The sequence below is a fragment of the Motacilla alba genome, chromosome Z (assembly GCF_015832195.1).
Source record: "Motacilla alba alba isolate MOTALB_02 chromosome Z, Motacilla_alba_V1.0_pri, whole genome shotgun sequence".
NCBI classification, from domain to species: Eukaryota; Metazoa; Chordata; class Aves; order Passeriformes; family Motacillidae; genus Motacilla; species Motacilla alba.
Window position 1 is genome coordinate 53,655,472 of NC_052046.1, and position 22,620 is coordinate 53,678,091.

A 22,620-nucleotide genomic window follows, 5' to 3' on the forward strand; every position below is an offset into this window, starting at 1 on the left:
TTAGAAATGATCCTAGGTTTGAGGTACAGGGCAGGGTTTACTGAGGCTTGACTGTGAAACATGTAGAATCATAGAATGGTTTGAGTTGGACGGGACCTTAAACGACATCTAGTCCCAACTCCCCTGCAATGGACAGGGACACCGTCCACTAAACCAGGTTCTGCAGAGCTCCATCCAAACTGGTCTTGAACTCGTCCAGTGATTGGGCATCCATAACTTCCCAGGGCGGCGCCTCACACCCTGAGAAGAGGTTTTCTCCTGACATCTAATCTAACCTGCTCTTTTGCAATTTGAACCCACTGCTTGGTTCCCTCCAGACTTTTGCCACCATGGGAAGGGGACCCCGAAACGGTCCCTGCCTCTGATGACCCCAGTGCCTCGAGCCTTCCACTGATGAGTCCTACTAAACGTGAAGTGAGAACTGAGACACCGCCGCCCAAGCAAACCGCAGCAGCCACTGGCTGGTGCCTGTTGCTCGGAGCCCCTGCGTCGGGCGGGTCTCGGCGCGCCCCGTCCTTGGGTCAGGAATTCTTGTCAGAGACCAAGCCGCCACTTCCCAGGGCCTGGCGCCCGGCGCGGCGCAGGAGCCCAGCCCGGTCCCGGCGCGCTGTGGGCGCTCCGCGGGGCTCCGCGCCGGCCCTTGCGGCACGGGCTGACGTCAGCGTCCGCGGCGGCCAGGGCGGGGCGGGGCGGGCGCTCCGCAGCGCAGCGGGGCGCGGGGCAGCCGGGGCGCCGAGCGGGGCAGCGCCCGGCGGGCAGCGCTCAGCCCGGCCGAGCTCCTGCCTTGCCCTGCGCCCGGCCGGAGCCATGGAGGAGTTCCTGCAGCGCGCCCAGTCCCGGCTGGTGAGTCACGGTGGGGCGCAGCGGGCGCGGGACTTCCCCGACTTGCCGGTGACTGCAGCCATCGGCCTCGCCCCTGCAGCCCCGGGTGCGGCGCCCGCGGGTGCTCTCCGAAACTTCTCGGGGCAGGGTTATGGTGCTCCCGGGCGGGCGGCGGGCAGAGGATGGGGCTGCTGACCTTCGCAGCGGCTGGGGCTGCGGCGTGTTTTGAGGGTGCGTTTTCTTCTCACACTTTGCTGCCCTTCAGTCACTGCTGAATAATGCTGTGATTTACGAACCCACGAGTCCGTATCTGACGGGCATTGTGGGAGGTGTCAGCATGCCGTTTGAGGATTATTTGCACATTTCTTGGGACTTTCAGATGCATCAAGTTGCATAGTTGAAGGGAGGGGAATAATACGCGAAGTCGCTGAAGAAGTGTTATTTCTGTGGTCTAAACGGCACTAGCAGTAGGGGATAAGTTTGGGTAAGCAAGATATTAATGAACTGCGCAATATGCAAAGATTACCAAGGTTCAGCATCATAATTGTTTCTCAGTTGCCATCAGTCGCTAATACCGTGGTAGGAATCACAGAGGTATATAGATCCTGTTCTCAAATGACTTGTTAGTAGGGCTTTACTGAAAATTCTGAGTATTTATTTTGTTTACAGTGACTGTTAATCTACCCCAGACAGTGTGTGCTCTTTCCCCCCTTATGTGGACTGCAAAAGTTGGATTTTTTAAGACTGGGATGGTCTTAGGCCAACTCGTTTTCCATTTTGATTTTCTCTGCAAAACTTGGTTTTACTGACTTCTTACCTTTTGTGTATAGCCTGCATATCCCCTAGCTATCCAGCTCTAAGAAATGTGTTCAGTTTTAAGAGTAGGGCTGGGTTTATCCCACGGCTGCTTGTCCTGTGTGTTTGGGTATTTGGTACTTGTAGGGCCTTCCCAGTTTCATAGATCTGTTAAGAATCTCTGGAGAGGGAGCCATCATAAGCCCAAGATGCTGTTTCTTTGACAGATGTGGTTCTGTATCTAAAATGATTTGTAAAAGATGATTTGTTATACTATCCAGTCTTGGCATGCATTGGAAATCAGAGAATCAACTAATTTTTTAGAGGAGTGGAGAAAAAGATGAGAAAATGAATCCCTTGGTGGCTTCCTTAATATTTAACTGTGTTGGCAAATATTAAGAGTAAATAAACATGAGGTGTGTAATTCTGGTCACATGCCAACAGAAGTTGTTTTAGAATGTATTTTTCGGAGTTTTTAAAGTATTTCCCTTATGTTTTCATATAAGCAGTTGTAGTTTTGGTAGCCTTCTTAAAAGATACTGCACAGTGCAGTTAGAAATTCTTAATACATTTTTCGCATTAGAATTTAATGTATTAGAAAATTTGAGATGGAGATGGTGGTTTTTGACAAACTTTCTACTCAAGAACATCATAGGTAGTCTTACTTGATAGGTGCTAATTGTGCAGAGATAATGCTTCCCATTAATAAGTGGCAAGCAGTAAAAACAATTTGTTCACCTCTAAAAGAAAATATTGCACTAATCTTTCTGAATAGCTTTTGATGATCAGAAAGGAGTTGTCTAGAAAACCAGAATCGAAAGAGACCCATGAAGAATAGATAAAATTATTTCTTTCATTTAGATCAAGGGAGGAGCATGGCAACTGAACACACCACAGGAGCACCTTTATATTCCTGTAATGTGTGTTTTCAAAAGAAATGCAGAATTCTCTTTATACCTTCTGAGTCGTGAGAGGAAAAGACATGTTTTGGAGGAGGCCTCCTTTACAGGAGTGGTATTGTGGCAGGAGAGTGTCTTTCTGAGTCCATGTATGGGCATGTCAGCTGGTAATGGCTGGGGATGAAGCATCTGAGCACTGGTGTGTTCAGTTCAGAACAGATCCATAAATCTTATAGGTTGTCTTCAATTTGCCTGTTTACTCTGTACTACAGTGGCCTGAAAAGGGTAATCCAGAGAAATTCAAGATTTGCATTCTGCAACATGAGAGGCCAATGATGTGTTTTCCTTTCAGCTTGGTCAGCCCTTTTGTGGGGAATTGTTCTCAGCTGGTAGCCAAAAGCTGAGCTGCGGCCAAGCAATGAACGGTCTTTGTTTTAACACTGATGTAAGGTAAAGCTGTGCAGGGGAATGGGTGCATGACTAAGGAGGAAGGAGCTGCTGTGTGTTGTGCTACTGCAGCCATATCTGTGGAAGATGCTAAAAGGCCTACAGTTGTATCTGAGAGGCCTGATGATGCTAATGTCACAGCACTGGCATTTCACACCATAGGTATTCTTTTTAGGTTAAACAGATTACAGTGCACTAACTACGTGGTTGCTGCCCAGCATGAGTAAAGGAAAAGTTTCTCCAGAAGAGCAGTTGCTCCAGACCATGCAGGGGAATATATTACAGGAAGTGCTTTGTCATTCATTTGGGTCTGGATCCAGCCACAGCATTAATCAAGGCTATTTATCTCCGCGGAGGAAATTATAGCCTCGGACTATGCTGCACAAAGGGCATGCTTGTTTTTTGTTTTCTTAGTATTGTGTACCTTCATCGATTGTTGGAGAGGAAAATTCACTGGACATTATCTATTAATAATAAAGCCTCAGCTAGACTATTCCTTCTTAAAAAACAATAGATTTTGCTTTCATAGCTTGTAAAACACCCTCAGTAATTTTCAGTACCAATCTTTGAAGTTGTTACGTATAATTTATGTAAAACCAAGGAGGCAAAATTTTTGAAGGCAATACATGATGGGATTTAAGAAATTCCATGCTGACATTTTTTTCACATTTATGGTTCAGTTCTCCAGGTTTTTCTCCATTTTTTTGTATGTCTAGTTATAAAGCAAGAATAGGTGAGACTAGATGAGCTCAAAGATCCTTCTGAACCATTCTACCTTGTCTAGTGGGAGATTATAAACAGTACAGCTGATCAGGTGCTGAAAGCTTAGATCAAAATGTATAGCTGAACTAAAATGTTAGCCACAGCTAGAACCATCTTCCATACATTTGGCTATGTCATGTGCCTGGGTTTTTTTATTCTTTGGCTTCAACAAAATCCCTGAGGCAGTGAGTTCTACAATTTTATCATGTGCTTTGTTTGACAGCAACAATATCCCTCTTTGTTTGCTATAAATTGCCTGACAATTTCAATGTGTGTTGCATGAAGCTTCTACCTGAGTGAATATTTTTATTTCACTTGCTCTCTGGCCTTTAATCAAGTAGTACCATATCCTTCTTGTCTTCTTTCTGACATTTTTAAGCTAAAGTTTTCTGTTGCCTGTTCATATATGAGCATAAGTCTATCACTCTGCTCATCCTTGTGCCCTTTCTCTGAAGATTTTATTTACCCGTTTGGAAGCTGGGGAGCCCAGAACTGCCTGTCAGGTTTAAGTTATAACAGCATAAAAGACTGGCAGTTGTGCAATTGTCTTCTCTTTTTTTTCCCCCCATTTTCCTAAGGGTTCTTGCTATCTTACTTATTCTGTTTTACTGTCAGAAGGCATTTTTCTGGTGCTTTCAGAGTATCATGTAACGTGAATTCATTATGTTTTTGCTGCTTAGTAATACCTTTTTTAAAGCTCATCTGACAGTGTACAGCACCTCAGTACAGCTGAAAATGAAGAGGGGTTGTTTTCTCACATTTTCCCTAGTCTGCACTTCTTGGCCCTCAATTCCATTTACTGTTTTATTAATCCTAGTCCCTCAGTGTCATGAGTCCTTTCTGCAGTTCTTGTAGTCAGTTACAAATTTGACTCTCCTAAATAATCTGGTATCGTCTGCAGCTTTTCCCACTTCATTTTTTGCCTGCGTTTCCTACTAGAAGTAATATTATTTATTATTTATGGATACGATAAACAGCACATATCTCAGCACATACTCTTTTGGAGGATCCTTCATGGTTATTCTTCACTGAAAAACTGACCATTTGTTCTTGTACTTTTTTTCCCTGAGCTTTTAATTCTGTAGTATATCATGAAAGGATGACACCCCTTTTTTCTTGGGTGATTTTGTTTATTGGCCTGTAATATTTCAGTAATATTTTGGAAGATCCAGATAAAGCACTTGCTTGTCTTTCTCTGCATGCTTATGTAGTTATTTCAGAACTTCACTTAACTTCACACAATTTTGTACAAAAAACGTCATGCTTTACAAACACTGTCTTTTCCCCACTGTATTATTTTATTAATCTCTTGGGATTAGACTCTTTCAGGTACAGGCAAACCATCCAGCTGGAGAAGAGTTACTGATCAGTCAGTATAAAATTTAGCATAATTTATTCAAGAAAACAAATCAAAAGTTTAAGGTTTCAGTGGTGTAACTTCAGACTGATTATCAGAGCAGTTATCAAGATGCTAAAGTCAATTAGAGAACGAAACATTCAAAAAGTACTTCCTCAGTAATTCTGTGACATGGAATACTGTGTACTAAGGAAGGTACTTAAATCAGGTATTTTTCAAGTAATCTTACATGCTTCAGATTGTTACAGTGAAGTGGAATGACTATGAGAAGCTAAATCAAGGGAATATGTCAAGAAGGAAGCTGTAAGAATTTTAAAAATAAGCTTACAGAATAGCCTCTGAGAGATGCTGAAACAAGGACAGCCAGTGCTTCTTCCCTGGCTTTAGGTCTGTGCCTAATGGAGAACCTAATGCTTTGTATGCTGGCTTCAAGGAAGTCAGAGAACAGAATGGACCCCAGACAGGCTTAATGTGCTGATGATACTGAGATAACCACATACTGCACCAAAGTGCTTCAAACTAGTAATTGAAAGATGGTCTTCCTTCTGCAGAGAATAGCAAATTAGCTGGGGAAATAATCTTTCTAAAGGCTATGTCATCTTCAGCAGTTAACAGTATTTGGGAAAAAAACCCCAAACTCTTGAGAAATTGAAGGTTTTTTTAATCCCTTGCTGATACAAGAAAAGAGACCAGAATGCTAGACCAATGTTGCACCTGGCAGGGTACACACTGGACAAATGGGGTATTATGACCCCAGACAGGTGTGCCCAAATAAATACTGGACTGTGTGACTGGACATTTTCCAGTCTGACGAAAATATAACTGAGGGCCAGACCCTTGACCAGGGAGATGCCCTTGAGAATAGTTAAAAAGGCTTTTAAGGCACTGCTTTGATAGATATGAAAAATGAATGTTGTGCTTGTTTCTGAGGCACAGAAGTTCAAAGAACAGTTAGTGATGATGGCATGACTTGAGTAGATTTATGTGACCACAGTTTAAAAACAAGTTGAGTCACTTACATGCTTATTCACAGTGCCTCTTATTTTCCAATCTGGAGTTTTTTATCAATGATAGGCAGTGGTTACTTTGAAAATAGTATTTGATTTAGTTGGAATAGTTCTGGCTTTACAGGAAGTGAGAGACACTACAGAATAGAAGCAGAAGTTATTTTCCCAGAAACTGCTGAACATCTCCAAGCTGAGGAGTAAAAAAGCTTTTAAACGTTTGGACAAGGAATCAAGTCTTACCCTCTCATGTGTCTTCTTTGCATTCATTCAGCAGCACACAAGGGACTTGACTCCACTTAGCAAGGCACTTATGCTAGGTAAGAATTAAAGAGTATGAGTAATGATATTGACTCTACTTGGAAAATTCAGATACAGAAGTTGTACATACCCCTAAAATGGTTGCAGAATCGGAGTATTATGGCTGATTAACATTTTATTACTTAAATCTATCAGAAGAAATTATGCAGCAGCAGCTATAGAGTCAGTGTTTATTAGTATTAGGGAAAAAAGAATAAACATTGTACCAACATAATTCTGAGGTAAATTTCTAAACAAAACAAAGTTATGAGCAGTTATGGTAATATTGAAGGTCTGGTTTTTGTTATCATGCTGCAGTTTCAAATGGAATACTTCCTTCTTTTATGGATATCACATAATCAGAAATATTTCTTAACTGGAAAAGAATTCAGGGAATCACATAAAAATTATTTAAAGAATTGATATGAAAAGAAAAAAAAAGAATGAACTAAACATAAAACTAATTAAATTACTGCTACACTGAGACATGAGAGCAGTCTGGATCTATGAGGTTGCTATAAGCGATGCAAAGAAAGGAAGGAATCATTCACTCAGGTACATAGGTATAAGTATGTAATTGCAAAACAGTCAGCAGAAGCTTAATAAAGAAAATATTTCCAGCATATTAGGTCTATTTGCAAGGAAGACCATTTCCCAGAGGAGTGAGAGAAGGCCTCTGCAAACGTGAACTAGATGAACATATGTAAAACTGCTTTAAAAAGCAATCTGTAATTGTAAGGAAAATATATTGGGTAATTTAATAGCCTTTTACGGTTCCTACTAAAGTCAGACAGACTACAAACATGTGGCAGAAATTGAGAATTAAAAATGCTTTTTCCCCATGGATTTTCATGGTTTGGGATGATAGAAATAGCATTTTTAAACAATTACCTGCATACCTTGTTTTTCTTCAGTCTCTGGTGCAGTGATAAGTGAAGCACACCATATTGGTAATGATTAGGTCAAATTCTGTCCTGGTTAACTTTTGGGGTACTGAATCATTGCCTGTGTGGCTGACATAATTTATATTTTGTTCTACACACAAATAAATTCCGAAGTCATTTCAGTGCAGTGTAGTAGGGTATCACACCACTATTAAAGGGTGGCCATGGTTCTGCTGTACTAGATTACGTGCAAATACTTAATTAAAAAATCAGTTCATTTTCTATCTTTGGCTTCTGTTGGGCATACTAGATTGAGCAGATAAATATAAAGTGGTAGTATGGTAGTAATAGTTGGTTTTATGTTTCCTAACCTATGAGTTAGCATTTTAGCAAATGACAGTTTTGCATAGGAGTTAGAAAAAAACCACAAAGTTGCTGAGGTTTGGAAAAATGTCTTTAAGCATAAAGACAGCATCACAGAAAAATGAAATCTGACTACTCTTTCTGTTCCTCTGCTATAGACTGTCTGAAGATAAAACTTAATGTTTCATTATTGAATAGGAAACGATAGACAAAGCAGAGGAGGTTTGAAAAGGTTTCAAGATGTTGTTCAGGCATTTTCTTGAATGCGTTGGAGCAAGGAGGGTGGGAAGAGGGAGGTCTGTATAGTCAGAGTCAGAGTCACAGGCTAGGAGGGGAAGGCTTTCCACAGCATGGCTGTGGAAGCTGGTAGGTCATTTCTGCTGAAACCAAATAATGTTTATGTGATTAAACAATCCGGTCATGATAGCCAGAGTGTTAGCTCTGAGGGTAGGCAGGAAAGGTTAATGGGATAAACAGGCCTGCAGGACTTTGCAGTGGGTAAGTGGTGTGAATACGATGCCAGGATTACAGACTGGAGTTACAGGTAGGATACTTTCATGAGTTCCTTATATATTTGTGATTTATGCTCCTCTGAGAGAGAGTTATAGTAAAAGGAGAGGGAGTAAAACCTCAGCTTTAACCATACTCGGGTGGACTGTATGATTGTGTTTATGCTGGGAAGGTGTGAATGGGTGTGGGATTTTAGTGTGGAAAGGGCAGGACTGGAGCAGCATGGAAGTCCTATTTGCCAGCCTGGAGTCCTGAGGGTGATCAGATTTAGGATTTAAATGACATCATAACATTCCTGTTATCTTCTTTTTTCTTCAAAGAAGGGAGTCTATTCCAAAAAAATAGTTAGACAGGTCCTTAACAACAGGTATGATATCCCTTATTCTAACAAGATCCAAATACATGGTGGCACAGTAAGGACAGAGCATGGACAGTAAAAAGACTGGGAAGATTTCAGAAAATGATGACATCTGGAGGGCGTCAGATAGTTCTCCTTCCTTGTTTACTGAATCATTTGACAGTAACTGAATAATGTGTAATACGCCTAATAGACCTAATGCACTGGCCCAATTCCATCTTGCACAGTCATAACCTGCTTCTGTACATTTCCTTCTAGCTGTAATTTATTAATCTTAAGCCTCCTTATAACAAATTCTGTCTAGAGCACAGTTTGATTTTGCAGTGTACCTGTTTTGTACTACTTTATGGTTTACCTGTTTTGTACTACTTTGGAAACTTAGATCTTGCTGTATTTTGATTGCAATAATTGTGTTCATGTCTGTTCGTGATTGGCACAGTTTTGATTTTTGATTTAGTCTTATGTGTGGAAGTGGTGCTGTGTGCAGCCCCTGATGCTAACTAACCAAGTTAGCTGCTACACCAGCCCTTGCCTGTGAGACACCATCATGCTGTAGCGACCTTTTCCCTAATGGTTAATCTTGTTGTGCTACATTGTGCTAGACAGCATAAAAATTATCATTCCAATAAATACTTCCTTGCACTTGTACAGTAGTGATCACAAAATCCTAATCGAAGAGGAGTTGGTAGGGAAGAAGAGAACTCTGAATTGTTTTTTTTTAGCTACTGTCATGCTCCTAATAAATCCTGGATATATGTGGAGACTTAGAATCTGGAGGGCTACTGAGACAGGCATATTTTGCTTGGTGAACCTTGTATGCTGATCTGTAGTCATTGGAATGGATAGAAAGAGGAAAAATTCCCTTTGATGAGAAGCAGAATTCCTCTGGAATTCTGCTTGGAATATATTTGTCATTTTCTGGAGCAGTGATAAATGGTAAACTTTTGAACTTGCAGGGACAATCCTAAATATAGACAGTTGGCAAATAACCAGTTGACTAAGCAGCCTTTCTTTGACTTACAAAATGTTTCAGCATTCAGAGTCATTTGCAGACCTGGCTGTGTTGCAGCTGAGTCATATGGAGTACCATGATGGTTTAACCTGCTGGAAGAGTAAGCTACTATGTTTGATGATGCCTGTATGCAGTCCACATAAGTTTCATATTTGTTTACTTAGTTTTCTTATAGATAAATCTGTTTGAGACTTTATCCTTAGCAGTCACATTCCTTAGAAGAACAAATGACTTTTTGTGATATCTTGAGTATTGTGTCTGTAAGAGGGTGTTTAGGACTATATGAAATCTTGGAAAGGTTAGTCTGCGGGGTTCCTGTATGTCTCTTTCACATGTTTAATTAAGTAAACAGCCATATAAAGTTAAAAGACCAGATACTGTTTAACCCCCCATTTCACTTCAGTCTCTTTCTGGTTTTCCATTTGGTTCTGTGCTTCTTTGATTTTTTAAAATTTTTAAAAAAATTAGCTAACATAAAAATGACAATAACCCATGCAATTTAAATAATTGTAGCTCAGAAACCACACAAAATTTTCTATTTTTGCAAAGATGGACTTGACTGTTCTTTCTCTTGATTTAGTAGAAATAGGATGTGTGGTAATTTTTTGACTAGTAAAAATACTGTAATTCAAGCTTACCTGAATTACAAACTTTTTTAAAATTCAAAATTAATTACTCAGACTGAATGGTATCACTAGGGCATTCATTGTCTGTGGTAAAGAGATGACATACTACTTCTCTTCTGCCCTAAAGGAAATCTGTGCATTTGTTTCTGTGACAAGATGCGACTGTAGAGGCTGATGATTGTCACCATGACATTTTTGTGAAAATCCTTTTGTCAGGATTTTCTTTTCCCGAGAAGCTGAGGGCCTCAGCTTCAAGATGTAAACAATTACTATCTGCTAGTGTGGAATTCAGCAGGTGCTTCCTTGATTGGTCCATGTTGGATGTTTCTACTTAATAACCAATCAAGGATGCAGCTGGGTCAGAGTCTTTGGGAGTCACAAGCCTTTGTTTTACATTCTTTTCTATTCTTGTCTCGCCTTCTGATGCATCTTTCTCTCTGTTCTTTTAGTATAGTTTTAGTGTGTTTTTTTTAATATAATATATATCATAATATAATAAACCAGCCTTCTGAAACATGGAGTCAAGATTTCTGTGTCTCTTCCCTCGTCCTGGCTGCCCTGAAGACCACAGATGATAGAGAAACTGTGCAATTGCTGCAAACACCTTTGAAATTTTGTAACTTGGCTACTTTTTAACATAAAACTTATTTTTTGGCATGAAAGGAAGAGGTATGGGACGTTTTTGTATGACTCTTTGCTTTCTGCGTATTCTAAAAGGCAAACTGCATAAACTTACATAAACACAGTTCCATGCTACTGTGAGGATGCCTTCCCTTCCTTGAAAATTTGATGCACGCTAGAACTTCAGCACTGACAGTCCTAAGACAAGAATAAAAAGTTCCATTGATTGAAGTGGTGTAACTATGCACTAAGGCCTTCATTCCAGGGATAAGGGAGTGGTGTAGACTGGAATTCTAGTCCTTGATTTCCAGAGACACTTGCTTATATCCTGTTTAAATCATATGTGAAAATGAATGAAATAATCTAATGTTAGCTATTTGTTAACATCTTAAAGATTATTGCACAGTTTTAGCTGTCACCTTTTTTTGTAGTGGAAGAGGAGTTTCTGAGGCTGGGTCAGAGGTTTTTTGCTTGATCTGTTTTGCAAAGTTTGTACAATGGCTGTGGTATGGTGTGAGCCTGTCTCAATGTCAAGATGTTGAGCCTTCATTGGAAAAACCAAAGTAGCCATCAACTTCCCATCCCTGACCTGTATGATAATTAAACCAGTTATAATCTCATGGCCTGAAAAGATCATCTGTTTACATATTCCAAGTAAAACAGAAGTTACAGACAGAAGTTGATACAGAAAATGAACTGATCTAAGAAATATTTTTGTTTAAATTTAGGTAAATGTGACAACTGAACTCTGCTTGACTAAAAATGCTGGAATCTTGTTTACATTTATACTGGGTAAAACTGAAGAAGTGGCCTCAGTATGCAAAAAATAGAGCACTAAATATAAAAATGCTTTCTTGTAATGTTGATAGTAATAAGCAGATAGCAATAGCAAAAACCTAACTTCTTGTGTCCTTTTCTCCTCAGCTTTGTAGTTTCCAAAGAGGCTGAAGTAATGAGACACTTACATCTTTATTTTGCTTTTCTTTTGCCCTATTCTTTCTCCTCATTGTCCTTTCCAAGCACTACAATACTCAACAGGCAGAGCTGTGATACTGCCATGTTGCTATTAAGAGTAGAGGAGTATACAGTGTGTGTGAAATTTGTATAGACTCTCAGTAAATTTCAACAATTTTAGAACACTGCAGTGTAAGTACTTTGTGGTTCTTCATTAAGTGCTGGTGATAGCGTAGTTTGTCTTTTCCTTCTGTCGTACATCTTATATTGTAGGATAAATTAACCCTTTGGGATGTGGTTGTTTCTGAACTGCTGCTTTAAGTTCTACCTTACAACATGCTGTCTTTTGCTAAAAATCCAGATCATCCTACTTGCTTCTGCATTTTGCTGCATTGAAAAATAAACAAAGGTGCTAAACAAGATGTGGAGTGACATTCTACATAGTTCTAGCTCTGCTTGTTTGCACATGTCCTCCATTTTTAACTGAGTGCGCAATTACTTACCTTTTAAACTAGTTAGAATTTATGTCTCTGCATATTTCAAGTTTTTAGACTCCAAATCAGTGCTACGTGATGATGTTGTTGCAAAAGCAACCTAGTTAGTTGCCCTATTAAGTAGTGGTTAGAATTTAGCTGCTTTTCTTCCAGCCAGATAATAATTACTGATACTGCATTAACAGCAGTCTGTAGGAGCAGACTCTGCTCTCTACTTCCATAAATCAGAAGTGGTTATACATCTGTATTTCATATAATTGTTTGAGTCACAGTAAAATATCAGAAGCTACAGCTATAGGGGTAATCGGATGTGTTCTGTCCAATTGAAAAACTCAGAGGATTAATGAATTCCAGGCATTGTAAGGTGTCCGCTTCTCTCTCAGATGCATGAAAATCTCTGTTACAGATGTTACAGATGTAACATTGTGAGAATGTGTTGCTCGCTTTAAAGCATGGGTTTGGATTTTAATGTTTCCAGAGTGACTACATAGATTCTTTGGGAAGAGACTATATATGATAGTCGAAGGAGATAAGACTGAGGAAGGTGGAAAGGGACTGCAAACACTGAGTGTTGTTGTCCAGCCTGGCATTTCAGCCTTAGCACTTTTCACTTAGTCCACACCACTAAATTACTGCTTTCATGTAGATTACTTGTACACTCAGATTCTCTGTCACTTGGATGCACAGAGAGAAGCACAAACCCTAGGGAGTCTGTTTCTAGGCATTGTTGAGATATGCGGGAAAATTCCTGAGGTGATGGGAGTAGACACCTTACTCAGTAAGACCGGTTGAGTTGGAATCTTTGATACATTTTGGAAACACTGACCTCTTCAGTAAATTTGCATAAGGAAGGAGGAAACTAGGCTTTCCTTATGCCCATATGGCATGCAATACTTTTTGGTTTTCTGACAAACGCTGTTAAAGAAATAAAGTATTTTTAATGCTCTATTTTCGCTTTGTTTTGAAGGAAAAATTTGAGGGCTTCGAGGGCATGACTTCAAAGGAATATCTGAGGTCACTTGGTTTTCTCAGCTTGAGGGAAGAGAAGGCTGAGGCAAGACACCGGGTGGTGGCGGGAGCTGCTGATCTCTCCTTGGGAGTGGTGATAGATTACAAGGAATGGAGTGAACCTGTGCCAGGGGATGTTCAAACTGGACATTAGAAAGATTCTTTGCTTGAAGAGAGGGTGGTCAGTCACTAGAACAGGCTTCTAGTGGAAGTGTTCATAGCATCAAAGCCTCTCAGAATTCAAGATTCTGGTTGATGCTCTTAGACACTAGTTTAGTGTCAGGTAGCCCTGCAAGAATGAGGGAGTTGGACTTCATGGTCCCAAGAATACCTTCCAACTTAAGATATTCAAGGATTTTATGCTTCTGTGAAATATGAAGAGCTTTTATTTCTTCCTTTGAACCAAATAGAAATATAGTAAACAATTTTTTTCAAGCTCTTCCACAAAATCTAAAATAGATCTTGTTTCTTTGTGATCATAGTTTGATATACTCTTGCATATATTTTCAAGCCTGAATATTAGTAAGTGTGTAATTAACAGATAGATTCATAACATCACAGATGCTTGAGAAAGCACTTTAAATCAACTGGCTTGTCCTTTTTTGGTGGGATGGACAGGATAAGCTCCCTCCCTCAGAGATCCCAGCAGAATACACAGACAGGATGACATTGAGACAGTTAGAGCTGTAAGACTGTTTATCTTCATATTAAAATATTTAGCCCTCATGATAGACTGTTCATCTGTGACAGTCCAGAGAAGCTCAGAAGTGGCATGCTTCCTTACTCAGATATACCTTTTTGTTTGTTTGTTTGTTTGTTTGTTTGTTTGTAAGAGTAAGTCTCCACAGCATTTCTTTTGAGGACTCCTTTACACATTGCTGAATGTTTAGAAAGTAACTCATTTTTGTGATAATTTGGTGTGAGCTAGTTTGGTATGTGATAGAAGAGCATGTTGTCTGCACTGAGAGTTAGAAACTGCTTCTGTAAGAAAAATAAAGTCTGTAGAAAGAGATAACAGACAAGGCAAGGGAATTTGCTTGGGTACTTGCAAGCCCCATTCTCTCCTGTTCATTAACACTGATTACTGTTTTGAACAAGAATATGGTGTGACACATTTAAGTTAAGAATAGATGACTGAAAATTATAGAACCTTATTTAACATGATTGCTGAGTAAGACAGGGTCTACGCTAGGGACTGAATATGTGCACGTACACAAACCCCCTCCCCCCTCCACCCAAACAAAAAAACAACTAACCAAAGAAAGCGCCAACCAAAACAAAAAACTCCAGCAAAAATATCCCTGGACACCTTTTTCCCCCAAAAAACCAAATACTCCATAGCAACTAATGAATCAAAACCCTGAAAATGACAAAAGTGAAAGTAGGATGGTAAAATTTATTGAATGCAGAAGTGTCCTATTTAGTTTCTGGTTGTGTCAAAAGTCTAAATAAACTTGCAATCTTAACTTGAATAATGGAAACTTATTTTCACTACACTTCCAATCTTTGTCTGCATTTTTTTGGTTACTATTGTTACAGAGTGTTCCAACTTTACATAATTAAATGTTTCTGAGGGAATTGAATTAATGTAAATCAATATACATAAAGTTTGAAATAGCTCAAACTCACTGAGCTTTAGTAGATAGGTCTTTTTCCTTGTTAGCTCTTACACAAACACCTGCATAAATTAGATAGTTGTACTGGGAGGCCAGAGAACAATGTAAATCAAAGGAATCAAATGTCAGTTGAAAATAGGGTGTTTCTAGTCACAGAGAGATGAGTTTTCCCCTTTCTGTCATCTTTGGTGCTGAATGATCTGTGGGAAGAAAAGTTTTTTCTATTGTTTCTGAGGAAGGCCATGCTGAGCCACAACGTTATTTCTGTTTTTGACTAGGTGGTCTGTCATGCAGCACCTAATACTTTTCCCCCTTTTCCTTTCTCCCCTTTTCCTTCTTGCATTTCAGAATGTTTTTATGGAGACTTTGCTGGTTTAATTTTTGGCTTCTGATCATTCTCTTAGTATCATCCATCATCAGATGGATGAAGGAATTACTTAGAGGTGGTATCTGCCTTCTGTGTCCTACTGTTTGCAGAGTATTCCAACGTATCCAAAACTGATGGCAGTTTTTTTCTAAATATATATATATTAAAAAATTTGTTATTTAAATATTTTGTACTGCATTCTCAGAATGTTGTTTCCACACTGAAGCATTACAATTAAGCATTTTAAGCCGAAAAGAGAATTCCCTTATGACGAGCAGTTAGGTGCAGGTTTAATTTAACTATGTTATGAATTTTCCTAGTGTTGCACATTTTTAAATAGCATTTGGAGTTTCATCTTATTATTAAGTATTGCTTTGTATCCCATTGACTTCACAGGCTAATTGCCAGCAGAGTAAGAATTGCAGATTTTTTTTGCTGATGTTATGTTAGGCATATTACACAGTCCAAATGCTTCATAGCATACCTTTCATAACAAAACAGGTTATTTAAGTCGTGCTTTTATTAAAACATGTATATATGTTGATATTGGTATATCATACAGGCTGGCTTGAAGTAAAAAGTAAATAAAATTTTCACTTTTTATTTTGGTGCTAATTGTGATACTAACTGCCATCATTGTTAACATCCTAGTTCCCCAAATTAATGGACGTCATTACAATGTATTTGTAAGGCTGGCCTTGAAATCAGAAATGTAGGAATTTTACAGGAATGTAAAATTCATATTGTTTCAGCGAGTGTGGATCTCCTCAGACAGGTATAGCAGTGTATTTTTAAAAGTAGGCCTCATTCTCAATATTTACTTCTCATATATTGCTGTGTGTAAAAGATGACTCAAATCATCAACCCTCTGTGGGTTTCTATAAATTTAAACACCTTACTAATATCTTGTAATAGAGTATCTCGAATCTCTTTTAAGTCAGTATGTTTTTTTATGATATTACATGCTTTTTTAATTCAGAAGTGGCAATATATATGTTGGTGTTTGTATATATGAACTCTGTTTTCACCTAGGGATTAAATGTTCAAATATGAGTGAATGTAATTATATTGCCATTGTATCATATCCTTTTTGGCTGATGCTAAGAAAAATTATTGTTCTACTTAGCTGGTGAAAGAAAGGAAAGAATTATGCTTTGTTTCTTTTTAACAGACTTTTCTAATTCCATTAATGGTGAACAGATACCCTTTCAACAGCAGTACAAGGCCAGTATATGCTTCCCATGTAAGGGAAAGGAAGCTACATGTAGTAATTCCATTTGTTCTTTCCATGAAAAATACTTACATTACACAAAATACTGTGTAATTGTCCTTTGATACGCTGAGATGTATGCAATTAACTAAGGAGAAATAATAAGTTAAAAAATACCAGACTGGGAGCAGACAGTGACCTTACACTGCAAAGCCTTGAAATCATCACCAGTTTCTAATGCTACCACTGCTCCTGTTCTGACAAGTGTTTATCTGGATGCTTCAGTATCTTCAAGGGCAATGAATCCTTTTAATATCTTGAACACATTGATACAGAACACAAGATAAAGAGAAGTTTTTGTTCACACATTGTAGCATTCTTATGACTGGAAATACAGGAATTGTCTCATTGGCACGGAATGCACGTCCGTGAGTTGGAGTAAGTTGTGTTGCTAGTTGCTGAGGTGAGGTTATAATTTTAGGTGCCCTACCAGTCTCCTCAGAGTTTACCAGTAGGAAAGTCTGGGCCTGGATGCTGTGAACAGTCATGTGCATAGGCTTGTATATGTCCCTTCTATGGACATAGGGGTTTTGGTTTTGTTTGTGGGTTCTTTGGTTCATTGTTTAGTTTTGGTTCTTGTTGATGGATATGTTTTTTTCGTTTGGGTTTAGTTTTTTGAGGTTTGGTATGTTTGTTTGGGTATTTTTTGTGGGTCTTTTTTTTTGCTTTGGGTTTTTGTTTGTTTGTTAGTTGCTTGAAGGTTTTTTTACCCCCACTAGAGACAAGACCTAGGAAGGATGGTGTACCTTAGATTTTTTTGCATTCGGAATCAGATGTAAGCAAGTTTGAGCTCTGTGGTTTATTGGAAGTAAGCCAAGCCTGAGAAGAACATTGTTCTTTGCTAGCTTACATACCTCTCCTTACCTTTGGATCATTTGTTCTTAACTACAATAGGCATAGGAATCCATGGAAATTTCTTTTCCTGACAGTGTCCTCTTTGATTGAAAACCAAGAGCTTGACTGTTGAAGACAATCTAGCCAGTCCCTCTGTGGGGGAGGGCACAGATATCAGTGATTTTCAGAGATTAAAAATACATGATAGTGTCTTCAGTGCAAAACTAGGAGATATTGAAAGGTGAAAGTTGAAATATTAATGTAATTTACTTTAGTTGTTGTAACCGTATATTTTTAAAAATATTTCTTGTCTTTTGGATTAGCTAGGGCAGCAGATTTGCCAGGGATGATGAATTACCCGTTTTGGTGTTAAGTAAGAGGGTTCAGCAAAAATCATTGAGAACGATATCTTAATCAGTCATTAACGTCTCCTCATATGTGAATTTGTCAATTTATATCTCCTGTTTCCTTCTGCTTAATAAAATTTTAATTAATACATTGTGAAAACCTTAATGCAAGTTAAGGAAACTAAGCCAAATCTTAAATTAAAAAAACTTTCAAGTTGTGTTTGTAGCTCTTATATTGTGTTCATTATCAATTATTAACTGAAGTAATGTGATACCCTTAAAAAAGTTTTATAGCTTTAAAGTACAAACAGTGCTTTAGTTTACTTTGTAATTACACTTGAAATGTTTTTTTCTAAGGTTTTCTATACTTCTAAAGCAGGAGTTAATATGCTTACCATAGAGGTAATTTCTAATTCTGTGTGTTCTTTGATTCTATGCTTCAGTTCTCTGTAGCATATCTCTTAGGAGTTGAAATTGAACTACTGTGATAGATAAGAGTTTTTTGCAATCAATATCCTATTTACCATTACTGCAGTTCTCCTTCCGTTCAAGGTGGGGATTTTTTGTAGTTAGTGACAATCCGCCTATAACTCTATATGAGGAAGATGTGTTTATTGTGTTGTGGCTCTTGACAGATCTTGGTTGTGCTGGAACATTATTTGATGACTGCAGAATTAACTTAGTTCCCTTTTTTTTTCCTCTCACTACTGCTTGTTCTAGTGCATTAAATGAAAAACATGGCTCAGTTACGGATATATTCTATGTCAGACAAAGTCTTGTGAAATGGAGGTGTTTCAGAGGGAATAATATTCATCATAAATACTGTTTGCGTTATCATCATATGTATGGCAGTTCAAGGTGTCATTGGCACAATACAAGAGTAGTAAGATAGGAGTCTTACCCAAAAAATGTGACCTCAAGGTTCTTATTTTTTTTGTAGTCTTTCTTAGGAGCACTGTGGTGCCTTGTGGGACTTTATCTATTGGAGTGCTGAACTCTCAAGTGGCAGGAGTGGGAAATGCAAGTTTGAGCGTATTTCCTGCGATCTTTCCCAACTTGCCTTGAGAACGAAGTAATCAAGATTCTACCTCCCCATAGCTTTTTGCTTTAAAGTGATTGTTATTTCTTCCAGTTCTTTTGCTATTTTTATGTTGTGAATTGTGGTAGGATTACAAGGATTAGATTTGCTGTTTTCCCTGGTGCACAACATTTGCATAGAAAAACTTTTAAGTCCCTGCTTAAACTTACTTGTTTCCCTGAAAAATCATATAACCTCAGCAGTATTTAAAGTGGTTTTTCTGAAACCCAAGCATTCCATTTCAGTTTTCTACCTTTTTTCTCATTTAATATTAAAAGAGAAAGTTTTTAAATGGAATTACGACTAGTATTGCATTACTTCAAATAGGAATATTTGTGGTTTTTTTTTTCAGGAATGTATTTTACCTGCTTTATCTAATTAGAAGGAAAACTAACATCAGCGCAGCAAAAACTAATGTTTTAGATTGCTATTGTATATTGCCTTTCAGCATACTTTAATTAAAGTGACATTTGTTTGTCCTATAATATCACCATTCCCTAATCGATGTACTGAGCAAGCACCATGGTGACAAGATAAGTTGCTTTGTTTTGTTCCATATGTCTGTGTTCCAAATTTTCTATAGTTTTAATTGGTTCCCTGCAGAATAACATTTACAAGCATATGGTATGGAAAATGCTGACTGCATTTATCATATATTTTAGTATATTGGTGGCACTATATCACTAAGCCTTTAGATGTGATTATGAGGTTATTTAATGCAGTCAATAGTGTGCTTAAAACACAGCAAAAATCTGCAGTGAGCCAAATGGTATGAAGGAAGTATGTTTAAATGTCTTCTTAATGCTTCAGGGATAGATGGGGAAGTCTGATTCAGAAAAGGTTTTGGGTAATGTTTATGCTGAAACATACTTTGCCGCCTGAGAGCAAGTCTGAAAGCTCTGTGGAGTCTACTTTCCATCACAAGAGGAATGTCTGTAGGGACTGTAGAGGCAAAATACCTGATACGTCTAAGCTTATTGGCTTCTGAAAAAGTGCAGTGGTATAAGATGATGAAATGAAATGGAGGCTCAGCTCCTTAATCTCATATGTCAGGCTTTGAAGACATCAGTAGCACGTTATTGCATGATTCTGCTCTGGAAAAAGAAGGCCAGTGCAAAAGGAAGGGACCATGAGTGACTGAGAAGACCCTATGTGAGGGTGTTAGTTCAATAGTATTGACAAAGATTATTCTTCTGTGGTTATGCTGAAGGGGAGGTGTGTCATGGTGGAGAACATCTGAGCTGGATTCTTTGCTTAGGCAAATTGATCAAGGTGGTTTCAGGCTGCTCCAAGAAGTGTTCCGTGGGTCGTTGTATTGTTGACCTCTTTGGATTTCATGAGCAGACTGGACACTTGGACACAGCCCAAATGATCAGAGAAAGAGGTTCACTCCATATGTGGAATTTATGATCTATGTATTACATACTTTGCATATGTGTTCAAGAGGTAACATACAGTCTCTTTCCCTAGCGTGAACCCAGATGAATTCACTAAATAAACTACTTAAAAATTTCTATTGCTGTTGTGTCATCTGTTTAAAAAGGAGCATTAGTCATTAAAGCAACATAATTTTATTAGTGACTAGCACTACACTGAAATCATATGCCTGTTAAAAGTAATACAGGAATTTAATTATGCATTTTGTGTTTCTCATTTGTGATAGTCTGTGGCTCTGATATTAGTGTTGTAGTGAGGACAATTCAGAGATCTAAACAGTGTAGACATAACTAATTACTGTATGAATAAAAAGTGCATTCTCATAATGAAGCATATGTTTCTATTCTCATAACATTGCAAATAAAACATAGATTTTTTTTTTAAAGTCGGGTTTTATTCTGAGTGCACTGTCATTTTACTAACAAGCACAGTATTACAATTTTTATTCTGTGCTCAGCTTTTACATCAAATCAACCAAATATTTATCTTTTCAGAAGGAGTAAAACACAGTACAATCATAGAATTCCCTCATGGAAAAAGAAGCTGCCAATGATAATAAAGGAGTTTTTGTGGAATGATGTATAGAGCAGGCAAAGCAGAGCAGTACTGGCTGCTACAGAGGAATAGGTGTCTGGTTTTCAGTGTGGAATAAGAGAGAGCAACTGAAGTAATGCTGAAGTTTAAAAACTTCAAAAAACAAAAGCCAAGAAAAAAACCTGGTGTATTTTCAGCATCATTCTTACTAGAGAATGGGTAAAAAAATCAAAGACATTTTAGAATTATGGTACGATAAAAAACCTGTTGAACAAAAAAGGCAGAAGTGGAAGTGACTTTGGTCTGATCACCTTTTCCAGCTATGGTTTTCTTGCTCACTAATGATACTTCTAGTTGTTGGCTTCAGGCTATGGTTTCATGTTCAGCTTGGTGCCCATCACTTAAGGGTTACACTGACTTAAGAAAGATAAAGCTTGACTCCAAAGGCTTCTATAAAATGCAGTGTTAAAATGCTGCCTGACTCTTGGTAAATTCATTCTGAGTTGCAGAGTTACTTCCTTCATTTTAAAGAAGCACCTAAACTTTAACAATCCAAGGTCAGATGTTAAGTCTGTGAGAGGCAGGTAAATTAACTGCATTGTTTGGATTGCATTCCCCTGCCTTCATCAAAACAAACCCATCTTTTTTTCTCAGATACACTTTCTTTGTATTATTTATTTAGCCTCTTCACTGCATGAGGTAGGGCTTTATTGCTACCTCTCACCTCCTGATGCACCACAGAGCTGATATATTTACCCGAGGGGCACTCTGCTCGTTGGGTAAGTGTACTCCTTACTTTTAAGTCTTTTGTACCTAATATCTCAAAGAACAGTTTGGTCCCATATTATGCCAAACAATTCCTAAGGGAGATAAATACAGTCAAGTCCTGTAATCTTGATTAGGCATCCTAGTCTCACTTCTGCATATTAAGTGGCAAGTGGAGAGGAAGTGGGAAGAGGAGTTATGTAGCTTGAGATGGAAATTTGACTGACTTTAAGCATTAAAGATGACCTGGAATAGGAATATAACTTGCTCTTTTGCTGAATTCCTGTGTGCTGAATTTCTAAGCTGAATTTCTGTGTGCTGTATACTCAGTTATTAGGTGAGAGCACTAATCCTGTGTAAGACAGGTTAAACAACGAGTAAAATAATGCAGCATAAATGAAAGGAGGCTTTGATTTTTATTTTAGTAACTTCTGTGATAGAGAATTCCATTGACAGACTGTTGAAGTACTGCTAAGTCAAGCTTAAATAATCATTGTGCTGGGAACATTTTCCTTTTTCAGCCATAGGAGACCTGTTTTGTCTTTGCAAGAGGAGTAATGTGATATTCTTAATGAGCCTAAGGCCATTAAAATAAGACTTTGCTTTATCAATAGGTAATGGTTAAAACATATGTCCCACTTGACATTTTTGTGACTACAGTTGTGTTTCTTAGGGAAGAATCCTTATGTAACCAGGTATTCAACAGCTAGTACTTTAGATTACTATGTGTCATATACTCTGCATGATAAAGGGGAAACTACAGGGGCAGAGAAATGCAATAATGTTTTTGACTGACCTCAGAAATGGGAGAAAACAAGGATTCTCATATCTCTTTTTGGAATAAGAGACCATCTATTTTTTTCAAGACCAAAGCTTTCTTTTGAAAAGACTATGACTTAGTTAACTAACTGGAACTTTGCTTGAAATGTTAAATTAACTTTGCTTTGGCTTAAAACCATTTCTATGACAACAGAGATGTATAATCATGTTAAAAGCCCTTAGGCTGCTGGAAGCATAATACTGCTTGTTACTTTAAGGTAAATGCAAGTTGCGCTCCAAAATGACTACTCAATAAATTGTACCTCTGGTTTGAAGGTAGAATTTCAGGTACAGAAATCCTCTTTCATGTGATTTGATTACTTTAAATATTGAAAGA

The 22,620-nt window shown here is 38.2% G+C and overlaps 1 protein-coding gene across 7 annotated transcripts in view; it reads left to right on the plus strand.

The window, feature by feature from the left end:
* Positions 1–337: 337 nt before the first annotated feature.
* Positions 338–22,620, plus strand: part of PRUNE2 (prune homolog 2 with BCH domain) — a 133,146-nt gene continuing 110,863 nt past the window's right edge. For 5 of the 7 annotated variants that reach the window (XM_038123549.1, XM_038123552.1, XM_038123554.1 and 2 more), the window contains exon 1: positions 342–843. In XM_038123549.1, coding sequence (XP_037979477.1) covers positions 394–843 — 450 coding nt within the window. In that variant the 5' untranslated portion in view covers positions 342–393. Of the gene's footprint in view, positions 844–22,620 lie in introns of all 7 variants that reach the window. The other 2 variants (XM_038123556.1, XM_038123555.1) reach the window with 2 other exon arrangements.